Source organism: Talpa occidentalis, unplaced genomic scaffold (genome assembly GCF_014898055.3).
Source record: "Talpa occidentalis isolate TD23 unplaced genomic scaffold, MPIMG_talOcc4v2.1 talOcc4.9, whole genome shotgun sequence".
Taxonomy (NCBI): domain Eukaryota; kingdom Metazoa; phylum Chordata; class Mammalia; order Eulipotyphla; family Talpidae; genus Talpa; species Talpa occidentalis.
The window spans coordinates 83,105,175-83,127,523 of record NW_023605305.1 but is presented as its reverse complement, the minus strand read 5'-3'; the positions used below and the strand labels follow the sequence as shown (position 1 = coordinate 83,127,523).

General features: G+C 45.4%; 2 protein-coding genes across 2 annotated transcripts; both read right to left on the bottom strand.

Annotated features, from left to right (window-relative positions):
- Positions 1 to 647: 647 nt before the first annotated feature.
- LSM11 (LSM11, U7 small nuclear RNA associated) lies at positions 648 to 13,908 on the bottom strand. Its single transcript, XM_037499506.2, has 4 exons — positions 13,419 to 13,908; positions 8,330 to 8,469; positions 6,335 to 6,418; positions 648 to 5,627 (listed from the first exon to the last, which is right to left on the bottom strand). Exons 1-4 carry the CDS (start codon positions 13,861 to 13,863, stop codon positions 5,217 to 5,219), a joined length of 1,080 nt encoding a protein of 359 aa, XP_037355403.1. The 5' UTR covers positions 13,864 to 13,908; the 3' UTR covers positions 648 to 5,216.
- A 2,693-nt stretch (positions 13,909 to 16,601) lies between these two features.
- On the bottom strand, positions 16,602 to 21,865 carry THG1L (tRNA-histidine guanylyltransferase 1 like). The gene is made up of 6 exons (XM_037499707.1): positions 21,664 to 21,865; positions 20,687 to 20,863; positions 19,861 to 20,030; positions 18,811 to 18,899; positions 17,554 to 17,661; positions 16,602 to 17,011 (listed from the first exon to the last, which is right to left on the bottom strand). Exons 1-6 carry the CDS (start codon positions 21,852 to 21,854, stop codon positions 16,850 to 16,852), a joined length of 897 nt encoding a protein of 298 aa, XP_037355604.1. The 5' UTR covers positions 21,855 to 21,865; the 3' UTR covers positions 16,602 to 16,849.
- Between the last annotated feature and the right edge of the window lie 484 nt (positions 21,866 to 22,349).

The window sequence follows — 22,349 nt, the reverse complement described above, 5'->3', positions numbered from 1 at the left end:
ACACATGGGGCTTGGGCCTGGCCTCCCTTTCCTCCACAGTGGTTGCTACAAGTATCCTGAATGTCAGCTGAGCCACTTCATGTAGAGTTTGAAAGTGGGGACCTGAGGCCACACATTCAACTTGAGGTCTTCCTCTCTACGAAGCCATGTGATTTTTGTTTGTCCACCTTCCCCAGGTAACTCCATTCTGGAAGCATAGAGAGCGAGTAATTGATGTGGCAAATGGTCCCTATATGCACAGAGGAGAGCTGGCAGCAAATTTAGATGGTTCTGGAACATGTGAGGATCAATTAGTCAAGGTGGTAAAGCCCTAAGAGGGAAGCAGAGTCAGTGGTGATCTCAGCAGAGTGGATCGCTCTCAGTGGTCGCGACTGGATTCATGCCAGTGGGCTATGAGGAAGAATAAATTCACAGCATGGTCACCATTGCTTGGGGTTGTGGACCAAGCATAAACTTCAAATAAACTTGGTAGAACAAAGCTACCCCAAGGACAGTGATCTAGATGGGCGTGCTTTGGTCAAGAAAAGGCAAAAATTGTTGACAATGGGTCTGCAGAGGCTTCAGAGGCTCTCATGTCCCAGCTCGGCATCTTTACTTGGTAACAGGCTCTCCCTCCACCCCACCCCCAAGGCTCCCCAAAATCATCAGAGACAAAGCAGTCAATACATTAATGCGATCATATTTATTACAGTTTCCAGACTCCTCCACGACACATATCCAAAGCAGAACACTGCAAACAGACACCACTAGCAGCGATCCTCCCCGAATGGGAAGGCTTTGGGCGGACTTAACAATCAGGAGTAATTTCAAGACAAGATTACAAGTCATGTTTTTTCTCTTAGCAGCTGGTACATGAATAGTGAAACTATAAAGACACAGTCACCCAAGTTTAGCCTTGGCCACAACTCAGCAACAAGTCACAGTGCAGAGAGGTTTCCCCATAACTGCCAAGCAAAATGTTGATGTCAGTATGAAACCAGAAAGTACTTTTCAAGACATGGCTCACTCTCTGCTTTACTATAGGACAACAGGAAAAGAACTGGACGGCTGCCCTGCAAGCTAAATCACAAAAACAAAAACCAAAAAAAACAGCCAGATAATCACAGATTAAATAATTCCCCTTAAAACTGTTTAGACATTTTTTCTCCACAGCTCTAGAAAGTATCAGATATAACATCAGACATTTGCTCCAAAGGACTACAAAATCAAAGCAATTGCACCGTACTGGGAAGAGCTTTTAGAGCTTTCCTGAGGGACAGCTCCTACATGTTCAGAGAGAGGGTGTTTTTAAACCTTATTAAACTACTTTTTATTCTAAATAAATAAAAGATCAACAGAAAGTCTCAGGTGTGCTGCCTTTTCCCCCAGATCTCCAAGCCATCCAAACGCCTGTCTTAGAGGGGTGCAGAGAACTTACAAATACATGAAAAATACCTTAAGTACAGGAGGCCCAGGACCCTGATAGATGTCCCAAAGGCTCACCTGAAATCCATCAATTCTATTGTTGGGAAGTGATGGCAGCCACCCGTGCTTGGCATGTCAGCCAAAGAAGAATTTCTTGCTTTATGATCACTAAGGAAAGCCTTTTGGAAGTTATTGCTTAGAAAAACAGAGGCTGATGAAGAGAAGCTAGTGAAAAGGGGTCAACTACCATCTATCTGGCATGGGAAAAGAAAAATTAAAATGGTTGCAAAACCATTCTTTCTATGCCACGGTAGTCTTACGCAAGCCTTCACTGCCCCACGGCAACTGCTTTCACTCATTTTCAACGCATCAAAGACTGGGAGGCTTTGGGGCAGCACCAGCGACAGCTAGCTGTCTTTGAATTTTTTATTTTTTCCTAAAGATAAAATTTAAAGAACAATTTACAGAACCAATTCTATTCTGGGATTTTGCCCAGGTCAGCTGCTACAGGAATAGTACAAATAGAAATACAAACATCCATTCTTCACCAAGTTAGGTTTCTGCTTATTCTTTCAAAAGGGGTAGAATGGTATACCTGGGTTTCTCTAAGGTTTCTGAGGGTTAAGAGCAGTTCATAGCTCATGACTGGATAATCTCTAAGGAGTTGCTGCACTATCTCCCCATGAGGATAAAGTCCCTGCTGACCCACTAAGGGTACCCAGCAAGGCTTTCTATGCACCTACACTTCAGTGCTAAAGCTTACTAAGCCTTCTGACTTGACATATCCATACACAGAGAGCAAGGCACTGGCTGGTCAGAGTCACTCACTTTGGGCACTGCTAACTCTGGCTAACATCTCACAAATGGCCTACCTCTGTCATAACAGTGTCCCAGAAAGGAAGCATAAATGCTTCCCAAATACTAGAACCAACAACCTAAAGTGCAAATTCTCCTAATGGTAGAGCAGAATCACATCTATGGGACAAAGAAAGTTCTGGGTGTGAAACCTTACTTTCCATTCTTGATGCCTTGACATCACCTAACAGAACTGGATACTGCTGAGAAGGCCACAGCAAGTGCACAGATACCTCTATCAACTGTCTTGTGCTCACGTGCCTGACTACAGATTACTTTGAAGAACCAAGGGTGTGTGTTCAAAAAGAACTGTTCCTACTAAGTTTCCCAGGGCCCAAATTCCTGGAGAGCACTGAGGCTTGCCCGTCCCCAGCCCTCAGGTGAGGGTTGGAGCCTGCAGGACTCTAACATTCTGTTACTTTCCTTTTCTTTTTCCTTCTCTATGGAAAGAAGGTTCTGTGTTGATGACATTTTAGCAGCATATACATGATGAGGTCTTATTTTTTTTTCTTGAAAAATTTCAATAATAAAAGGCAATGAATTAAAAAAAATTACTTCTCTAAAAAATAACTATCATCTTTATACAAAACAGCACATTTGCTATATGGTACTCATTCCAGAATCACTGACCAAACAAATAAATTGGGTCATCTGGGCACATAAGTCACATAATTTTCAAATCAGAGTCAGAACTGTTAAGATGGGCAGAAAATTCATAAATCAATCTCTATATGGAAATAGAAAGTTATATGAAAATAAATTATATGAAAACAAATCAGATGATTTAATCAGACATTAGAACAGATTATATTCCTTTTGATTCCAAATTTCTACTTTACTGGGAAAATCTAGTACCCATTTCAGCTTCTAGCTGAGGGGCAAGAGGGCAGTAGATAGGATAGCCAAACACTGACAAAGAAGTAGAGCAGGGGTGCCTGATATTCGAAAAAGACAACTATTAACTGGGGAACTGAGATTTCAGACACAGAATTTGGAAGAGAATTTACACTGGCAGATTCCAAAATTCAAGTTTGTAACCTGGAACCTCTTGAATGTTTAGTACATCGGAGCTGTTCCTAAAGAATGTATTTTAACATAAAAACAAATAAAACAGAACATTAAACTCATTCCCCTTGGGGGATGTGTCATTCTTCGATGTGCACACTCCCTTTGGCATCATCACAGAAAGCCCCTTTAAAAGTTGAGGGAATTCTTTCTGACGATGACCAAAACAGGGTGGGGGGAGGTGGGCGTAGGGGGAACAGCAAGGGAATGTTACTCTCCTCTTACTGAGAGTCTTCTGAGAACTTCCATGGGCTATGGAAATCGTTCTTGAAGCTATCACTGCCTCCTGATCACAAAATCAGCTCTGTGAGCACTGTGGCGATCTCCTCCTAGGTAGCACCAGCCTTGCACATAAGACACAGAATTCTTACCAAGTAGGAAATAATTAGGAAACATCACTCATGGCACTTAAACATGTTTCGAGACTTTAAAATACCTTCCTAAAATTCTTTGTCTCAGTGGCCCTGTGAGGTAGGTGTCTGAGGGGAAACTGAGGCACAGAGGATTAAGTTGGCTCTCCTTTCATTGTAGGACAAGCCAGTGGCCCAGCTGGCAAAAGGACCAGGCACCCTAGTTCTTTAAACTTCATCCACCCTGCTTCTTAAAAGCTCATCTCACTTACACAATAAATATAGCACAGGAAACTTCTCTTTGCAAACATTTAATCTAGTTAGCTATTTCTTATCCTCACTTTCAATATAAGTTAATTCAAATAAAACCAAACATAAATGAATAAAATGAAAAGTCAATACTACCTAACAGTCTGTGTCAAGAGACAGCCTCTTCTGCACTGGGACTGAAAAAGCATCTCATGTGATTCAAGTAAAGAATTAGAGGATGTGGTGGGGCTCCTGCTAGTCCAGTGAGGCTGGGTCCCCACCGTGTATTGTGGGAACCTCTTAGGCCTGACACAGGGAGGGAAACTACCACCCCATGTCACAGCAAAACCACTCTGAAAGACATGGCCCAGGCCTACCTGTCAGAATGAGGCCTCCTAGCAGCAAGGCGCATGGGCATTACTTAGTCCATGCAGGACTCTTTCAAGCCAGACATGAAGGTCACAGTCTCCTGCCTTAGAGCTCACGGGATAGGTCACACTATGTATGGAGGGTAAATCACAGCTACATGCACTAGCACCATGCCACAGAAGGTAGAGAGAAGGACAAGAAACCACCACATGGGTATCTTAGAGTCCCATCTGGTATGCTGTTGGTAGAAGCGCCTCATGTAAGGGTCCCCACATTCCTGTCCGTAACAGGGAGGGGGTAAAAACAGCATTTGTTGCTGCTGGAGTAGACCACCTATCCAAATTTCACCCTTACGCAACTGGTCACCTTCTAAGATCTTATAGTGATTCAAAGACAGTAAATGGCATTTCTCCATCAAGAGACAATGGTGTCAACCACCATTCAGAGTCAGTTATGAGGTGGGGTGCAGGGCTCCAGAGCAATTCATGCTGCTACTCCTAGAATAAGAGCCATGTGAATCAGGGCCCTGCTTTTACAAATGAGGCCATTATTTTTTGAGGTGGTTTACACCTCCATGCTAGAGTGTCTATGGTGCGAATTCAATTCATACCATGACACTACTTGAAGTGCAACAGCTTACATCTGGTCTGAGTACCTCGAGCACTCATGGCACCAGACCAGATGCAGGTCTCTGTAGAGCTTTTGCCTTGACATTAAAGCAAACACCTACCCACCCTCCCAAGACCTGTCTCCCCTGATTCAGGGAACCCATCTCCAGAGGGCCCGAGCCTGGCTCTGTCCTCTGTACATGCAGGACCAGAGGGAATCATTCCAACTCAGTTTCACTGGGAGACTAGGGTACAGCAGAGCAGCAATTCATGCACTTTATTTCTAAAAACCAGAGCTCAAATGAGACTGAGCTGGTCACTGTGCAAGATGAACTAGCAGGACATTCTCGCCTCGAATGAAAATCTGATTTATGTGTCGAGTGAATACCTGCTGGTAATCCACTTTGGGCTTTCGCTTTTTCTTACGGGATTGGCCCCTGGAGAGGGTGGTAGCCCTGGAAAAAGTGCCTCCCGCACTCGACCCTTCTGTCCGTGTCGTCCTCCCCGACAGCTCTGACCTAGACTCCTCCCTCGCAGAGGCCTGCAGGGAAGATGGGACAGAGCGGGAGCGCTTGCGGGACTCCCGGTCGGTGTCTCCTCTTCCCCACACTGAAGCCACCTTCCAAGTGGATGTCTGCGAGTATCTGGACAGCGTGGAGTCTTCAACTGCAGACTTAGAATCTGCTTCCTTCTTAGAGGAGTCTTGAAGCTTTAATCGATCAAAGAGCTATAAGGACAGGAAAGACAAATCGTTTTCTCATTAGCCTTTGACATTCCCCCTTTCAATGGAGTCAATGGACTCCTTTTACTGTGTGCTTTTTTTTTTATTTTTAAAGATTTATTTTTACACAAGAGCTGGAGTATAGGCCAGAGGCGCGGGAGGGTGAGAGGATTCACCAGAGACAGAGTGGGGAGCAGAACAGGCAGACAACCGAAATACACCACTGAGGGGAGCAGCGGGCATGACAGGAGAGGTTTGCCACGCCATGTGGGAATCTCCTGGCCGGCCGGGAATAAAATCCACGCTGCAGAGGCTGCGGACTGTGGAGAGCTTCACAGTGCTGTACTCAACCCGCTGTGCCACTGAGGAGGCCCTACTGTGGTTTTAAAAGAGCTAGTAATGAGTCTTCTATTTCTAGGCATAAATCAGAAGCAGCAACAAATATGTCAAAAGAAAAAGAACCTGCTAAAATAGAATAACTGTTAAGTCTTGTAAGAGATAATTTGTTGCTCAAATACTATGCGGGTGAGAAGTACAGACTCATTTGAGATTAGCTGGAGGCAGGAGAAGAGATTAATGAAAAGCTTGGTCCAGGCACCCCTGGATGACTGTCATGGGGCTCTCCCGAGAGCAAGTCCCATCCCCTAGTCTCAGTGACCTCACTTCCCAAGCTGAAAGCAAGCCCACCCAAGGAGTTAGGGGTAAGCGCCTACCCGTGTGAGTGTCAGTGAAGAATCCCGCTCATATGCTTTACCCAGAACCGGCTTTCGGTAGGTCTCATCCACATCAGTTAGTGCCTGGAGAAACAGCCCAAAGGTTGGGGGAGAGGCAGAATTAAAAGCATGTTTACAACCTTTAGGAAAACTTTTAAAGGGCAGAATAACAGCTAAGTGTAGCAGAAATGACATTAACCATCAACTCGGTTCTTGAGCAGAAAAAAAAATGGCAACGGGTGACGTGCTCTGCGCAGAACTTCCGGGGTCACCAGTGAGACAGCTTGCTTCTATGGTAAGGGTCCTCACAAATGTATGGCAGAGGTCCTTACATTTCAGTAACAGGAACATCTAAGAGGCTTATTAAAATATAAATTCAAGGCTATATGCTCCTAGAGATTCTGACTCAGTGGTCTGGGAGGAAGTCCACGAAGCTCCTCTTTTAATTAGAAACCCTGAGTGCCAGTGATGCAGGGCAGCCTTAGCGTCCTGGTGAGAGGCACTGCCCCACCCCTGCACTCCCTTGTTTATATGTCTTCCAACAGCTAATGTCTTTTAATGGAGATGGCCCAGGGTAATACACAGATTCACTGGTGGATTGTCACTGAGAGGACAATCTCATAGAACAGCTCTTAGGATCCATGAATGCCTGGAAGAAATTACTTTTTAAAGTGTAAATCACCCTGCAAATATAAGCTGCCAGTATTATTACCACCACTGTCACCAAATATACTCTTAATCCTCTCCCTTTAAAGGTGAAAGAAAATATAATAAAATATTTTTCCCTACATTTTAGAAATGAAAGAACTGAGGCTCAGACAAGCCACCTTGCCTGGAGTCACACAGCTAGCAAGAGGAAGTGAGGACTCTGACTGCACATGGGTGAACTGCTCATGGAGTCAGAAGACCTGAGGCGAAGGGCTGGCACTCACACTTACTAACATTTCTATCAGGGACTAATCTTCCTGTACCTCTGGTCTCAATTTCTCCATTACGACATGAAACAGTAACAGACCTTCACCTCATTCATTGAGATAACATAGATAAAATCCTTAGTAGAGTACCTAATATACACAAGTGTTTAATAAATATTAGAGACTATAATTATTACCCAGGAGAATGCATGAAGGGAGATAAAGCACAGGAAAAAATGGTAGAGACGGAAGACCATGCGGAAAAGAAACAGCAGAAATCCCTGGAGGTCCCTGCTGTGACTGCCTCACACCAGAGCTGTGCTATCTCCAGCCCCTCTCTCCCGAGAACACCTAGTAGCAGCCTCTGCAAGGCTGGGCTTGGTGGACTCACACATGAGGACCACCAGGCAGAGCAGTTGTTTATAAAATGTTTTTCCCTCTCTCATCTATTTTTACCAAACACTGTACAGTGATAGCTCTTTTCTGAAATTTCTATACTTAGCACCATGCCCAGCCAAAGTGACAAGTCAATAAATATTTCTCCCAGGTACTGAGATACAATTGACATATATGACTGTGAAGTTTAAGGTGCATAGCAAGCGATTTGATATATTGTACAATGATTATGTGGTAAGGTTTAATTAATATCCAAACAGACAATAAAAATAGTATTTTTAAAAGAATGAAAGAATGGCTGGTAGGAAGTCAGGTCAAATAATTACCCCTTTTGGCTGGGTTTTCAGCCTTGGCACGAATGACAATTTAGACCGAATCACTTTTTGTGGTCAGGTGCTGCCTTGTGCAATACAGCTGTACACCCCGCCCCACAGTTACCACAATCAAAACTGTCCCCAAGCATTGCCACAGGCCCTTAGCAGGGAGTGAAGGGTAAAATCACCACCTTAAACACCAGTGTCTTATGGAAAGGGAAGCAACCGAAAAATCATTTTTGTTGTTGGTCAAAAGAGTGCAAATATTACAGTTCTTCTGGGAAGATATTCTGTAGGTTTATTTAGGTTCTTTAAACATATGACAGATTAACACCACAAGTTTCTCCAGTCCCCTGAGAGAGATTAATTACCATGTTCCAGAACTTGTCGAAGGCCACAAGGAAGCCTGTGCAGACGCCACGCAGCCCCTTGAAAGTGCGGATGTGGACATTCACTTTCACCCCCTCTCGGATACAGCGGTGGAGCTCACCTAGAGGGCTGCCTTCATGCACTGAAACCAGAGAAGAACAGCCAGCACTGCATGAGCATCTGCTCACACCCTCAGAATGAACCACCAGTACCACCCACAGCCCCAGTAACCCCAGACAGCCTCATTGTGGGTGCAGGAAGACCCAGGACACCATGGCCAGTACAGTCCAGACAAGGACAAGCCAGATGGGAGTCCCTCAGGATGTGGCTATCATTCCAGGGTTTCACTACCTGTACATCCTATATTCTGTGATGTCATTGATCTAACGTGCAACATCATTAAAAAAAAAAAAAAAAAAAAAACAAACAAACACCACCACATTAAATGAATCCATCAGCAGCTAGATTCATCACAGTTCTATACCTAAGCCAACCTTTCTCAGGATCATTCTCCTGAATCACATAACTAGTTTGAGTCTTTCAAAGAACCAAAAACCTTGTTCATACACTGACAAGAAATGAAGCATGTAACATAGCTGCTCTAAATACACGCGCTTCTCCAAGAAAGGCCCCAGGTGGAGCGACTCCAGGCACGAGTTCTCTGAACTCACTAGTGTCTCGTTGTACACAGTCATCACACTGGGAGCAAAGACCCGCTTGTCTGCCAAACCGGGACAGTGCAACAGGGCCCCCGAAGTGCAGGTTCCCCTGAGATTCCTGATATCATCATAAAGAGACTGCCAAGTGACAACTCATGGGAAGAAGGCTGGCACCATACATTTCAGTTTTTACTGTGATGAAGTCCTTCAGAGTTTGGGGGCAGGGATAAATCTTATTTTTACTATGTCATGTTAATTTAGCCTTCAGATATTAAACTTCCCAAAAGACACACACACACACACACACACACACACACACACAGAGAAATCAGGTTTGCAAAGCAAAATTCTTTGGAGATCACTGCCATTGATAGTGAACAAACAAAAATCTTTGTTTTGTTTCTAGTGGCATGAAAGAAGAGTCCCACACTTCAGCCTGAATAACTAACTAGGTCACTCTTGACCATATGCCTCACTCATGGGCTGGCTTACATATCATGGCAAGAAAAATTAATATAAGAAAACACTCTGAAAAGTATGTGACCAGCAGAGGAGAAGTAGGAGCTCACGTCAGAATTAATGTTCACCAAGAAGGCACAGGTGGAGGCAGATATAGTGGCCCTGGGGAAAAGCAGAGGACCTTCTGTCCCATCCTTCCCTCCAGGATCATCTTTAAATTCTTGGAATCTCTGGCATGTAGGGTGGTATTGATGCACATGTGGAGATGTGTTATAGACTGTGTTAGACCCAGCACTGTAAACAACTTTAGGCCATTATAACCACCATGTGAGCTTATGTGTAACTGTTTCTCTAAAGTCTGAGTTTCCTCATTCATTAAAAGAGGTTAAAAGCAGTGAATCTCTAGATTCATTTCAGGAATAAGTCTCTATACTTTAATTCTTGGGAACCAATCACAACACCAGTAGATTGTTCCCTTTGCTCATACAGATCACTACCCCAGCACACATGCTTCCACCAAGAATGGAAAGACCACTTTTTTTCTAATGTGGAAAAAAACAGGTGTACTATTCTTCTCCACACCCTCAAGTCAGAGAAAGGACAAGCAGGTACTTCAACAATTAAAGGCAGTCAGGTATTTCAACCCTTGCACTGGTATATTTCTCTTGATTTTTTTTCTTCTAAAGATTTAACAAGATGTAATTCCAGGGAGCATTTTTCTCCTTGAATGATCAAAACACCACACCAGCACCAACTATCAGAGCAAACTGCTATGGTACAATGAGCTCCCATTTCCAAACCAGAATGCCCATTCTGAATCTTTCTGGCCTACTCCAAAGGAGATGATTCAGACTTCTAAAACTTAAAAGCAACACAAAATACATATGCCTTACCTTTAAAGAAAATTATTCTTCTAAATCCCCTTCTCCTTTGCCTCTGCCCTTGGGCCATACCTTTCCAAATCCAGGTCCTTTAATGCCTCTTCTTTCTCCTTGCTCCTAGCTGTCACTAAATCCAGGCAACAGATTCTCAATAACTAAGACCTGCCTTTCCCACAACCAACAACAGAGTTCAGAGCTTTCTCAGATGACTGGCTTACTGCAACACTGCACTAGGTCCTCTCACTCACACCAACAGCACCATCATCACCACTGTCACCATCATTATCCGCAGTTACTGAGCCCTCTGTATGCGCTAGGCTAGGACCTGTGGTTAAGTTTAACTTCATACATTATTTTATTTAATCTTCACAACTCTAACACATGGGTACGATTATTTAACCTCATGTTGTAGATAAGGAACTGAGGCTCAGAACAATTTAAGGAATTTGGTCAAGATTACTTTCCTAGTAAACAGATGGAGCCAACTCAATACATGCAGATTGCATTCATCATGACCCAGGGCTTTTCATTTTGACAGTCTAAAATTAATAACACTACAACAGCCTAAAACACCAGTGATATTGGATAGCCATCAGGAATTGCCCTGTGTACCCTATAGGAAGCATTACTATGGTAAATGTTTTCATGTGTTACCTACTTTAACCCTGCCCACTAACAGCCAGATAATACTGCTGTCTTCATTTTACAGATGAGGAAACTGAGGCTCCAAAGAGCTTATGTAACCTGCCTAAAACAAACCAGCTAGAAAGTGGAGGAGCCTATGTTGAAAACTCAGTGGTCAACCCCCAAAGCCTGTCCTCTACTCTAGCTCCCCAAATATATTTCACTATCAGCCCCTAAAACACTAGACCTAAAAGCACTATTGCTTAGGAATCTACACCGTGACTCCCACTGTCTATCATAACAAAGTCAAAGAGACACTTGTTTGATGTTCAAAGCATTCTAGACCCATTTTAAGCTCTAGACCCAAATTCTGTTCTCACTGCTGTGGATGCAAATGCCCTGCAATACTCTCCAACCACCGAAACAAGCATGGGAACAACAGAATGCTCTTGCCTCTTCTCTTTCCTGAGACTAGTATAATACGACAAACCAGAAGTCAGTCTCAGCTGCAAATTAACTAGTTATGTGACCCTGGGTCAATAGTTAAGCTCCATGAGCCTTGGGGTTCCTCGTCTGTGAAGTCATATCTCAGGGTATAATGCGATCTAGTACATGTAAAGGGCCTAGCACATAAATGCTCAGTAACAGCAGCTACTATCAGCAACAATAAAATTATCATCTCACTAACAAAGGGGCAGGAAAAGACTTCTGAGGATGACAGAAATGTTCTGTATCTTCAAGGTGATGCACAGTTTCTTACATTAGTCAAAACTTACTTTAAAAGGGTGAATTTTGCTACAAATAAATCTCACCTCAATTACCTGATTTTTAATTAATTATCATCAACCTTTCCGTTCCCAAACTTCAAGACCCAAAATTTATCTTTTGCAGGAATTCCTTCCTGAATAAATCTAATCCTCACTCAGGCTGCTGTAGATTTTTTTTGCTATCTGAAGGTCATCAACTCTGTGATGTTTACCCATATCTTCCCTGTGTTGTGATTAAAAATTTCAATGCCTAGTACACAGTCTTTCAGACCTTGATTTCAGTATGGGAAGGCGGGCCTTCACTCTGGCATAGCAATACAGCAAAGCAATGCAGCTCTAAGCTAAAAACACCCATCATACAGAAATATTTCTTTTCCTTGACAATCTTAGTAGCAAAGCAATTATGGAAAATGTTGCAATTATGGAAAGTGTTTCAAAAGAGAAATGTTAGAAATGTTACAATCAGAAAGTTGGAGCATTTCAACCATCTAATAGCAAAAAGTACCGGAAAAATAAAGCCCCCCAAACTGCTCTCACTTTAGAACAGACATATTCTATCTTTGTGTTACTGCTGGGCCAGCACACTGGGGAAAACCCTAGCTTAAGGCAGGGATGCTCTGACTTGCTAATCACCCCACAGAGGCATCCCTGACAGCACACAGCTTTTCAGGTTTCTCTCTTAATAAATACATTTCTAGGAATGAAACAAAATATTCATTGCTTAGTGTAACCCTGCATTCCTGCATTCCAAAGGCAATGATTTACTAATGTCACATTCTAGCTATCAGGATACAGATGCTCTGAATGGCTAAGTAGGTCATTGTGTTCACCAGACAGATGTCAGAATTCCTGCCAGATGACAAAAGCTATAACCCTGGGCTGTTTTTATTACATTTGTATAAGACTTAACTCACACATGAGCAACCTCTGCTGTTTACAGCTTTACTCTAAGCATCTATTAGGGGCTCCAAGAAATTCCCTTGGGCCACTTACACTTCCAGCACTTAAAATAACCTGCGCATATGGTAACAGCAACCCAGACAGACATCTCCGGCACCCGGTCCAGCAGAGTGGCTGTAAAGCAGTGTTTGTGTTTTAGTGGCATTTTGTGCTGGTTGCATTCCCTGTGAACACATGTCTATCAGGGCCCTGCAGCCTTTCTGCTTACAGCCAGGAAGAGAAGGAGCGTCAGTGTGCCCGGGTTATGAGATTAAGTCCCCTGTGCCATCTGATCTGCTCTTCCCACCCTCCATCCTCTGAAACCCCCCTGGCCTTCCTCTGTAAGCTGGGGGCGCCCTCTGTCCGAGACAGTTCTTCACCTGTGCAGGCCCTCTCCCTGGAGCCCTTTTTCCAGGCGCACCTCCCTCCAAGGGCCTCCTCCCCTCTCCTGTAGCCCCTCTCTGCAGGCTTCTCTCCAGCTCTGCAGCTACTTCCACACACCCCATTTCGGCTCGCGGCTGCTTATTAGCTCAGCGGCCGGACCACTGCCCTCTCCTACGGCACAGGGAGACCCTTTCATTGCCCCAGACGACCCTCTCCACACACCCCCGGAGCCAGCGGGCTCAAGGAGAGACGCCGCCCCCCCACCCCCCGAGGCCGCAGACCATCTCCGCAGCCTTCACCCCGGCTCCCCCGACTCCGCGCGGCCCGGGCAGCCCCGCCCCCCACCGGCCCCCCGGGCCCCGCGGCCCCCGGACTCACGGGGCATCCGCGTGAGCACGTTGCGCGGCGCCTTTCTGCTCCGACCCGGGCCTGGGCGGCGCGCCCCGGCCGCCCCGTCCGCTTCCTCCTTGACCACCATGAGGCGGCGGAGGCGCTGGATGCGCTCCGGGTCCGAGGCGGGCGCGTCCGGGCGGCGGCGCGAGCGGCCCGAGGGGCCGGCAGCGGCGGTGGGACCCCGGGAGGCCGCGCCCGCGCCCCGCGCTCGTCCGCGCGCGCCGCCCCGGACCCCGGTCCTGAGGAAGCCCTCGTACTCGGCCAGGTTGTTGAAGCAGGGCGCGTTGGGGTAGGGGATGGGCGGCAGGCGCGGCGCGTACAGGGCCAGCAGCGGGTCGAAGCTGTCAGAGCTGACGTCCAGCCGCGGGCTGGGCGGGCGCGCGGGGCTCCCGGCGCCGGCCGGCCTCGCCCCCCTCTCCCGCTCCTCCATGTTTGAAAGGCCCGCAGCCGAGGCCGATGGGAAGGAGGAGCCGAGCCGCCACGGGGCGCGCTGCGCCGGCGCCGCCTCTGGGGGGCAGCACCTAGCCGCGCGGGGTCCCGCTGCGGGCGTGGCGCCGCCCCGCCCCGGGACCGCGGCCTCGCGGGGCTCAGCTCGGCCGGGTGTGCCTCGCGAGCCCCTGGGGTGTTCCTGCTCCAGACGCCGGGCTCGGAGCCCGGACCCTCCTGGAGTGAGCGCCCCAAGCGTTTCTCTGCGCCCAGGAACTCACCTCCTCCCAGCTTGGCCAGGCGGGAGGGCGTGAATGACCCAATTGACTCCTATTCTCGGTACCCCGCGGGGGACCCTACCCGGCTGGATTTAGATCTTGACATTTTCATCTGAAATAGCACCTGAGAATGAAGAGATGTGGCACAAAGAACGCTTGATGGGTGCTCTATGAACGTGAGCTAATTCAGTTAAGTGTGCACTGAAACTAGGACAGAAGCATAGGTCCATACCCTTAGCGAAAAGAAATCTTCAGTAACCCCAGAGACCTTAGCATTAAAGGAAGCTCATTATCACTAATTTTTAAAGCATGGCTAAGGAAGAGAGATGAGGACCTAAATCTCAGGGGCAGAGGATTTACAAGACCTCCTTGAACCACTTGTTACTTTTATAGCCACTGGTCAACAAAAGGTTTGTGTTTTTGATATTAAAATGATAGTTTACTCAAGGGGGAGGGAAAGGGGTCAAAATAGGAGAGGGAAGAGCACAGTGACTATGGTGGTGGGAGAACTACCAGGTCTACACCTGGGGGGAGAAACCAATTACTGTACAAAGATGAACACTATAAGAAAATGTTAAAATTGATCGTTTACTGCACACACAAGGTACAGAGGTGACTGTTATCCAGGTGAGGCCACGATGCTTCCAGTCACCTACAGACTTAACTTCCACCACTCTCCCATGTTAGCAACTAATTTTAAAACTGTATTGGCCAATTTTGTATTTTAAAGCTTCTTTGCCATTTGAGAATGCTATTCAGTGCCTCACAGAACAAGATGACAAAATACAACTGTGAACTATACACTGGAACAAAGACATGCAACAAAGAACACAGACCACCAAACACTGGTGACTGATGGCACCACAGGTATTGCCCAGGTATTAAATCCACCATATTCCTTTGCTCAAATCTCAACAAAAACCTCAAAGCTCCAACCCCCTGTCAACTCAAGGATTAAGTGCTTATCCCAATGTTATGACAAAATCAAGTGGCAGCCTTCATAGTACCATATAGTATCCCCAGAAGTCACATGGTTTTGTCTTGAAAATTTGTATATTAATGCCCACTTACCTGTATTTATTTTAATAGGCTATCAATATACTTACCATTCATTTGCCATCAAGAACTACATCTACTCACTGACTCACTTGACCCATCACAGTAAAATGAGGGCCTTGCTGCAGTATATCCATGACCAAAGAAGCCTTGGGGGTTGAAAATGAACCCCAATTCAGGGAACATGAAATCAGCACTTTAAATAAGCAATCCACTTACAGTGCTGCACCCTGAAGGCTATGAGCCACTGCTGTCTATCCTTGCTTATTATGCAAATACACAAACACACAAGTTGGCTTCACAGACTGCATTTCAGCGACAAAAATCAATGAAAAATTAGACCAAAGGAGCTGAAACCTGTTTTTCCCCCCCTCAAAGAGATTTGTATCAATTACTAACCATGAGTTCCCTATTCCAGTGGATTGAGAACAGGAAGGGGAAAAAGCCTGGACAGATGGGGTGTCAATTAGTGAGGAATGAGACCAGCCGTCACCCTTTCAAAAATACATTTTCTTCTTGGCTATGAATTCTGTAACGCAAGGCTAGGCACTAGGGAGTAGGCGGCCTCTTCATTAATCCTTAATAGAGCCAAATTATCTTTTTCCTCTAAAATATGAAACGAGGATGAGGCAATGTGAGTTCCCCCCACCCTCACCCCTGGGCCAGCAGCTCAGCAGCCCAGACCACCCCACCAGGCTATGGAGAGGGGAGGGGGGGCTAAGGACTTGGTATCAGTAAGTGGTTTAGTATTAGTAATAGCCCCCTTGGGCCACCTCCAACCCAAGGAGTACTGCCCCCTCTGCTCTACAATTCACATGCCATTATTCTGATTCTACATGCACGGTCTCCCTGAGAATCTTTTTTTTTAGGAAGTTCAACGGGAAGGTAGCCTTCAAAACTGAAGTCCCTAGAGGACGTGGAGTAATGTTTCTTCCTCCTCATCCATTCATTTCTGACATGCTTTCTTTCTCTTCTATATGCATGGAGTTCTCTTCCTTCTTAGAAAAAGGTCAGTGGCCTTCGAGACAGGGTCTCTGGCAGGAGGGTGCTACTGCTGCTGCTAACACTGCAGAAATGGATGTGCACACAAGGACGGCCAAACCTCCACTCATCTGTTCAGTCAACTCTGCCATTGTGGAGACTGGCAGAAGCCTGGGTGTTCCCTGAAACTCCTGAATTCACAGGCATCAACCCGTACCAATCTCCAGGTCTGCCAAGATGAAAGCAAGTTGATGGGCAGGCAAGGTAAGGTTTTCAAGGTCACTGGATTCTCTAGTTAAGTGAGGGAGGGGGCTAAAGGGAGAGGCAGTAAAACTTAGGCTCATCTTCTATCCCAGGTGAAGAGCTTGACAGTTTTTTTGTGAGACTTATGCCACGATCTAAAAATGATTCATTCTGCAAGGCATGTAACAGTTCGTGCTTTATAAAAATAGTACCAAGATTTTCTAAAAATGCACTTCTGCTGAAGGACCCATGTTCCAACACAGCAAGGAAGGTGTCTACTCAAAGCAAATGAGACACACCACCCCGCGCCGCCCTTCCTTCCCTGGTTCCCTCCCAGCACACTGCTCTGGGTGGCGGAGAGTCCAGGGCCACCTAATGCCAGGAGACTTGGGCCTCAAATGGTTAATCACACCAGGACTGAAAAGCCAAGGGTCAGCTGTCTTCATCTAGAATCTCTGGATGTTCCTTCCAGAAAGCATCCCCAATGATGTCACAGTGCAAGGGCACTGGCTTAGTCCGAGTCCGGGTCACTGCCATCTTTTTTCCTTCCATTTCTGCTGGCAGTTTAATTTCTTTTGTCATGACTTCATCCACCTATGGGTAAAATGATGATACAGTTAATTTATGAGCGGCTTTGGGAGAGGAGCAGATGTGGGGGAAATTCACTCTTTTACTTGACATATTTTTGCCTCCCTGGTGTGTCTGTGTGTATGTGTGTGTGCGCGCGTGCACGTGTGTAAATCTCAACATGCGTGAATCTCTGTACAATTAAAAGTACTTTAAAAAAGGTTATGCTACTGCCTCTATTTTAAGTTCATGGGATGGAGGAACATTCAATGGTACTATCTAGTGTAGGAGAAAGTATTTTTAAAAGGTTCTATGAATACAAAACCTCTCTTATCTAGGGAGTGCTTATGACATAGAAAAATAAGTTTACTAATTCTAACATTCTGTGATTCTTATTATAGTAGGAGATTCCAGATCACAAAGGTCATGACAGAAATAGAAAAAAAGGAGCATACAAAATAACCTATAGCATCTCGTTTGGCAAGGAGCTAATTTGTGTTAACAAATGCAGTCACATGGGCATGCAGGCCCAGCAAGACACAGCCCCTCTTCTGCACACACAGCATTACCTTCTGCCATATCAGTACAGTCCCTTTCCTGTACATCATCGGCTCATTATTGTAGTTGATGTTGAATTCAGAAAACAAAATCTCATTCTTGTCTGCTGCAAGAGTTCCCTGGGGAAATCAAAACAGATGTCAGCAGCTAAGTATGTCTTCTCTCTCCTCTAACCCTCCCTATCCAGACTACCCTCTGCTCAAACTTCCACCCAACAAAATAAAGAAGCAGAAGGGTTTTATCTTACAGACACAAATGAATCCGCACTTTAAGAGCAATTCAAATCTTTATGAATCTGCACTAATAAAATTCTGTAGCAAGCAACTGGTTTCAGAAGTCACAAGTGTGATGGGGTGAGAGCAACTAATAGTGATCGAGTTCCTATTCCCTACTAGATACTTTAGTACGCTTTCTTATGACACTCTCAAGATCACCTCTACTTTATATATATGAACTAGGAAGCTTGGAGTCTATCAACTGCCCAAGGCTGAAGTTCATTCTTATCCTTCCAGAAATACCAAAACCTAAACTCAGCTCTTGCCAACTCTGGACAGATCTAGCTGTCTTCTTATTATGGTTCTAAGTCCATTGTCATTCTGACAGTAACAGCAACCACTTGCAGAGTCACGATAACATACCAAGTGCTGTACTAGCTGTTACACGCATCATCTCATTTCAGCATTAGTCATCCCACGAGCAGCTCTGTGATTATATAACATAAGTACTTACTACATGCTCTGTACTACCCTAAGTAGTACAGAGTTTCACACCTATCATGCCACTTAATTCTCGCCATATACTGGGTAGGAACTAATCTTTTCCCACTTTACCTATAAGGAACTAGGGCAGAGAGGATTAGTTAGGCAGAAGCACCGTGTGAATCGTTATTGACCACTAGAGCCCAGATTCAACCATGCGCAGGGGTGAGAAACCTGAGAAACTTATTGGCACCCAGCAGGAAATGGCCCGGAAAGAGCTAGGTGGGACTGACAAAGAGCCTGTGCCCCGTCTGCAGAGGGCAGAAGTAAGGCAGCTACATCTCGATACGACCATGTGCAAATGCAGAGGCAGAGAGGACACCGAGGCTGAGGTTAAGTACTAACACATCCGGGGTCCTAGAACAAACAAGCAGCAGGGCTGCTAATAGTATGATTTTTATATCCTTTCAAAACAAAGCTGCCAAAAGAGCTTAAAAAGAATGCAAAATATGAAGACAGAGCATGCAGACCACAATCCTGGCGAAGTGTATGTTAGTAAGAGCTCTGTACCTGTAACCGCCCCTGGGCTTGCACTGGGGTTAGTCCAGACTGCTGTACAAGTGCCCAGAACACTGTATTGTAAAGATTATTGATGTGACCTGTGGGAAGAAGAGAGGAGCATGTTTACACAAACTCTTTAGTCCACATTCACCCCGGAATCCTTCAGGGGACCTGCCATAGCCCAGAAACTGGGCACATGGGGGAAGTGGCCAAGCAGAAACAAACTATTTCCTGATGGTTTTATTCTGTTATTTTAGTTATGCTTTACATAAATCTGTTTCCTTGTGCATTAAGCTTGGGGATGCTTTCAAAGTCATTTGCTTTACGTTATTCCCACTATTCCCCCCAATTCTTCTGGCAAACTCAAGATACACCAAATGAATAAAAGTCCCACAAACATTTTATAATAGTCGTGTATGGCTGGGATCACAACTCAAATATTCACTGAGGTCAGCATGAACAAAATGTGGAAACAGAGTAAGGGACCTCAAGGTAATGATAGGCCTGTGTGCATGCATATGTGTGTGCACGCACATGTTTGTTAAAGATAGTGCTCACTGCACAGGCTCTGTCCAATACTAAGGGGAATATAGACCCAATATTTTTGACAGATCTAATTTTTTTTTAAAGATTTATTTATGCATACAAGAACTGGGGTACAGGCCACAGGTGTGGGGTGCGTGTATGAAAGGATTCACCAGAGCCAGAGTGGAGAACAGGCAGGTTGACAGAAATACACTGCCGAGAGAAGCAGCGGGCGAGTCAGGAGAGGTTTGCTGTACCATGTGAGTCACCTCCCTGGCCCGGGATTGAACTTGTGCTGCAGTGGCTTTGGGTAGCTTCATAGTGCTTCGTCTTAACCCCTGCACCACCAGGGAGGCCCAGATCTCATTTTTTTAAAGCTGGAACTGAGGAGTATTTATAGAATCTTCCAATTTTTGAATTATTTTAAACTAATTTAAATATTCTGAAATACTACATTCCAAAAAAAATACATTCCAAAAAATATCATCTTTGGTGCATAGCAATGGTTTACATCTGTTACTTGGTTTCACTTACAATCGGCTTGGCGCCAGCTGAGGTAGTCCTTTAAGGTCTGGTTGCTAGGATACACGACAACTCTTCCATCAAAGCCTGGGGGATACAGAAGAGGCTGATCCTCAAAGTAATCCCGCCAATAAAACACATAGCTGGAGGCGAACTGGGAGGCCACATGAGTCATGAACTTACTTGCAAATGTAAGGCACATTGGGTGGAGCAAAAAAAGAGAAAATATATGATATTAATTCAATACCATGACAGGGCCTACGGGTGCAACAAAGAGATTACTCTAACTGCCTGGTCAGCCAAGAGATAAGACACCTTTCACCAAGAAAAATTACATAACTCGCCTCTCCTACCACTCCTAGAAGTAATTTACTAATATCTCATTTTCCTCTGTAGACTAATCTCATATTAATTTTCTAGGTTTTTTTTTTTTTTTGATCTTGGAAGAACCATACCAGTCGTCATCACTTGTCGCCTGTGAGTTTCAAAATACTGCCAAATCAAAAATCTGATATGTACTGAGATGCACTTTAATTAAAAGTTTAAACAATACTGCAATGCATGTATAGATCATCACTGGCTAGAGCCAACCTATGAATATCAATGTTATATTCTACAGTCTCTGTTTCTAGTCTTTATGTTCCATGCTAGATCAGTTTAGAAGCTAGGGGGGTGGGCACTGCAGGGGAAAGAGTTGGATAAAGATGCCCAGGTATCAGATGGAAGGAAGCATACTCTAATCAGGAAATTGACATATATCCTGCAATTGCAATTACCACACACACCGAAACTAGATGCTGGTGGGAAATATTCTGAAGGAGTTAGGTCATGGAATTACCTGGCTCTTCTTTTAAACCAATTGCTTTTCCTCTTGAACACAAAGCTGTACTCATCGCTCTGTCCGTAGGCAATGACAATGTCCTCCAGTTCTTCCATTACAGTTTGGGCACATCTGGTCATCAGGTGTAGAGCACGGCTGTCATTAGGTTTGGAAAAGTTGTGCTTCTCAGCAAACCTTCACAGGGGAAAAAGATGACAGAAAAGGCATGGATGGACAACAGGGTGCTGTTAACACGATAGATCAAGAGGTTGTTTACAGAGGAAGATACTGCAATAGAACGAGTTCAGACGCTCCACCAGCCACACCTAATCCATCTCCTCGGGAACTGTTTTATTTTATTTTATTTTTTTGCCCTGCCCAAATGAGAAAAAGGGTTGTATTTGCTAAGCCTTGATTCCCTTTTCTGTAAAATGGGGATCATGTATTTTACTTAGGAAAGTATCCTGAAGATTAGGAAAATATGACAATGATAATAAACCCGGATCCTTGGAAGTGTTCAATAAATGCTACAATAATCATCATTACTAAGTAGAGCTTAAATTAAATTCCCATCTTTTCTTCTCCTCCGCAATGCAGTGCATGTGGCCTGTTACTGATCGTAAAACACGAGAATACAGTAAAGTGCGGCAAAGCCTCTAAAGGCCTCTCGAGTTAGCCCTCAAAGATACCTAACAAAATAACTAGGCTGAAGAGCTATTTAGGCGCCCAGTAAGGACGTTCTCCACCGAGTGCTTGCTGGCAGGTGTCTGGTAATGGGCACCCTAACCTCTCACCAGAGGAGCGCCGAGCTCCATGGAACTACCCCCACCGGCCCTCTTACAAGCACTTTGCAACCAGCACGCAAGGTGATGCCCAATGCCGCGCGCTCATTGGCTGCCGCGTTACCCGGGTAACCGGGACGAAGCGCTCGAACTATCGCGGGTCGGCCCCCCCGGAAGCGCGGGCGCACCCCGCGCCACGAGCTCCCCGCTCACCGATGGAAGTTTCTGCCGTCCAGCCGCACCACCACCCAACAGTGGGCCAAGCAGGTGTCGTCGGCCTCAAAGTCGCGTACGTACTCAAATTTGCTCTTTGCCATGGCCGCCCCCGATTTCAGAAACCGGCGCAAAGTGGCGGAAGCGGCGGCCACGCAATCACGAACCCTCACGTTGCAAACTGTCCACATGCCCCGCGGAAAAAACCAGGAAGCCCCGCCCCGGAAGTTCCTCTTTCGCCGCCCGGCCGCTCTAGCCGCAGTGGAGGTTGGCATCCCTCTCGCCTCTCCCGGTGTTCCGAACGCACTTCCGGTCCCAGAGGGAGTGTCGGTTCCGTCCCGCTGCGCATCAGTCCCAAGGGTTTCAGAAAATTCCCTGCCTGACCCAGGGAGTAGGTTTAGTTATGGATTGCTTATATGCGGAAAATGTAATCAAGAAAATTTACTCTAGATATTTCCCTTCACGATCAAAGCATCGTGGATGATCCCTTTCAGTCCCTTTCCTCAGTGTATGTGTGTTTATATGGGGAACACAAGAAATTGGAATCACACTTTTGCATAGTTTATATATATTTTTCCATTCTTAAGTGTTTTGCAATGTCAAATATTCCAAAGCATAATTTTAACAGCTTTTTCATCATATAACAATTGAAGACCCCAGCTTTTGATTTCTTATTGCTGGTAGAT

Excerpts from the sequence above, each read along its gene's own strand:
- THG1L (XM_037499707.1), bottom strand. The coding sequence starts at position 21,854 with ATGTGGACAGTTTGCAACGTGAGGGTTCGTGATTGCGTGGCCGCCGCT. Across the intron at positions 18,900-19,860 it reads CAGCTGGCGCCAAGCCGATT|GTCACATCAATAATCTTTAC; the intron begins GTAAGTGAAACC and ends TTCTTCCCACAG. Across the intron at positions 17,012-17,553 it reads CTGTACTGATATGGCAGAAG|GTGGATGAAGTCATGACAAA; the intron begins GTAATGCTGTGT and ends TTTTACCCATAG.
- LSM11 (XM_037499506.2), bottom strand. The coding sequence starts at position 13,863 with ATGGAGGAGCGGGAGAGGGGGGCGAGGCCGGCCGGCGCCGGGAGCCCC. Across the intron at positions 8,470-13,418 it reads CGTGCTCACGCGGATGCCCC|TGCATGAAGGCAGCCCTCTA; the intron begins GTGAGTCCGGGG and ends CTCTGGTTTCAG. Across the intron at positions 5,628-6,334 it reads CTTCACTGACACTCACACGG|CTCTTTGATCGATTAAAGCT; the intron begins GTAGGCGCTTAC and ends CTGTCCTTATAG.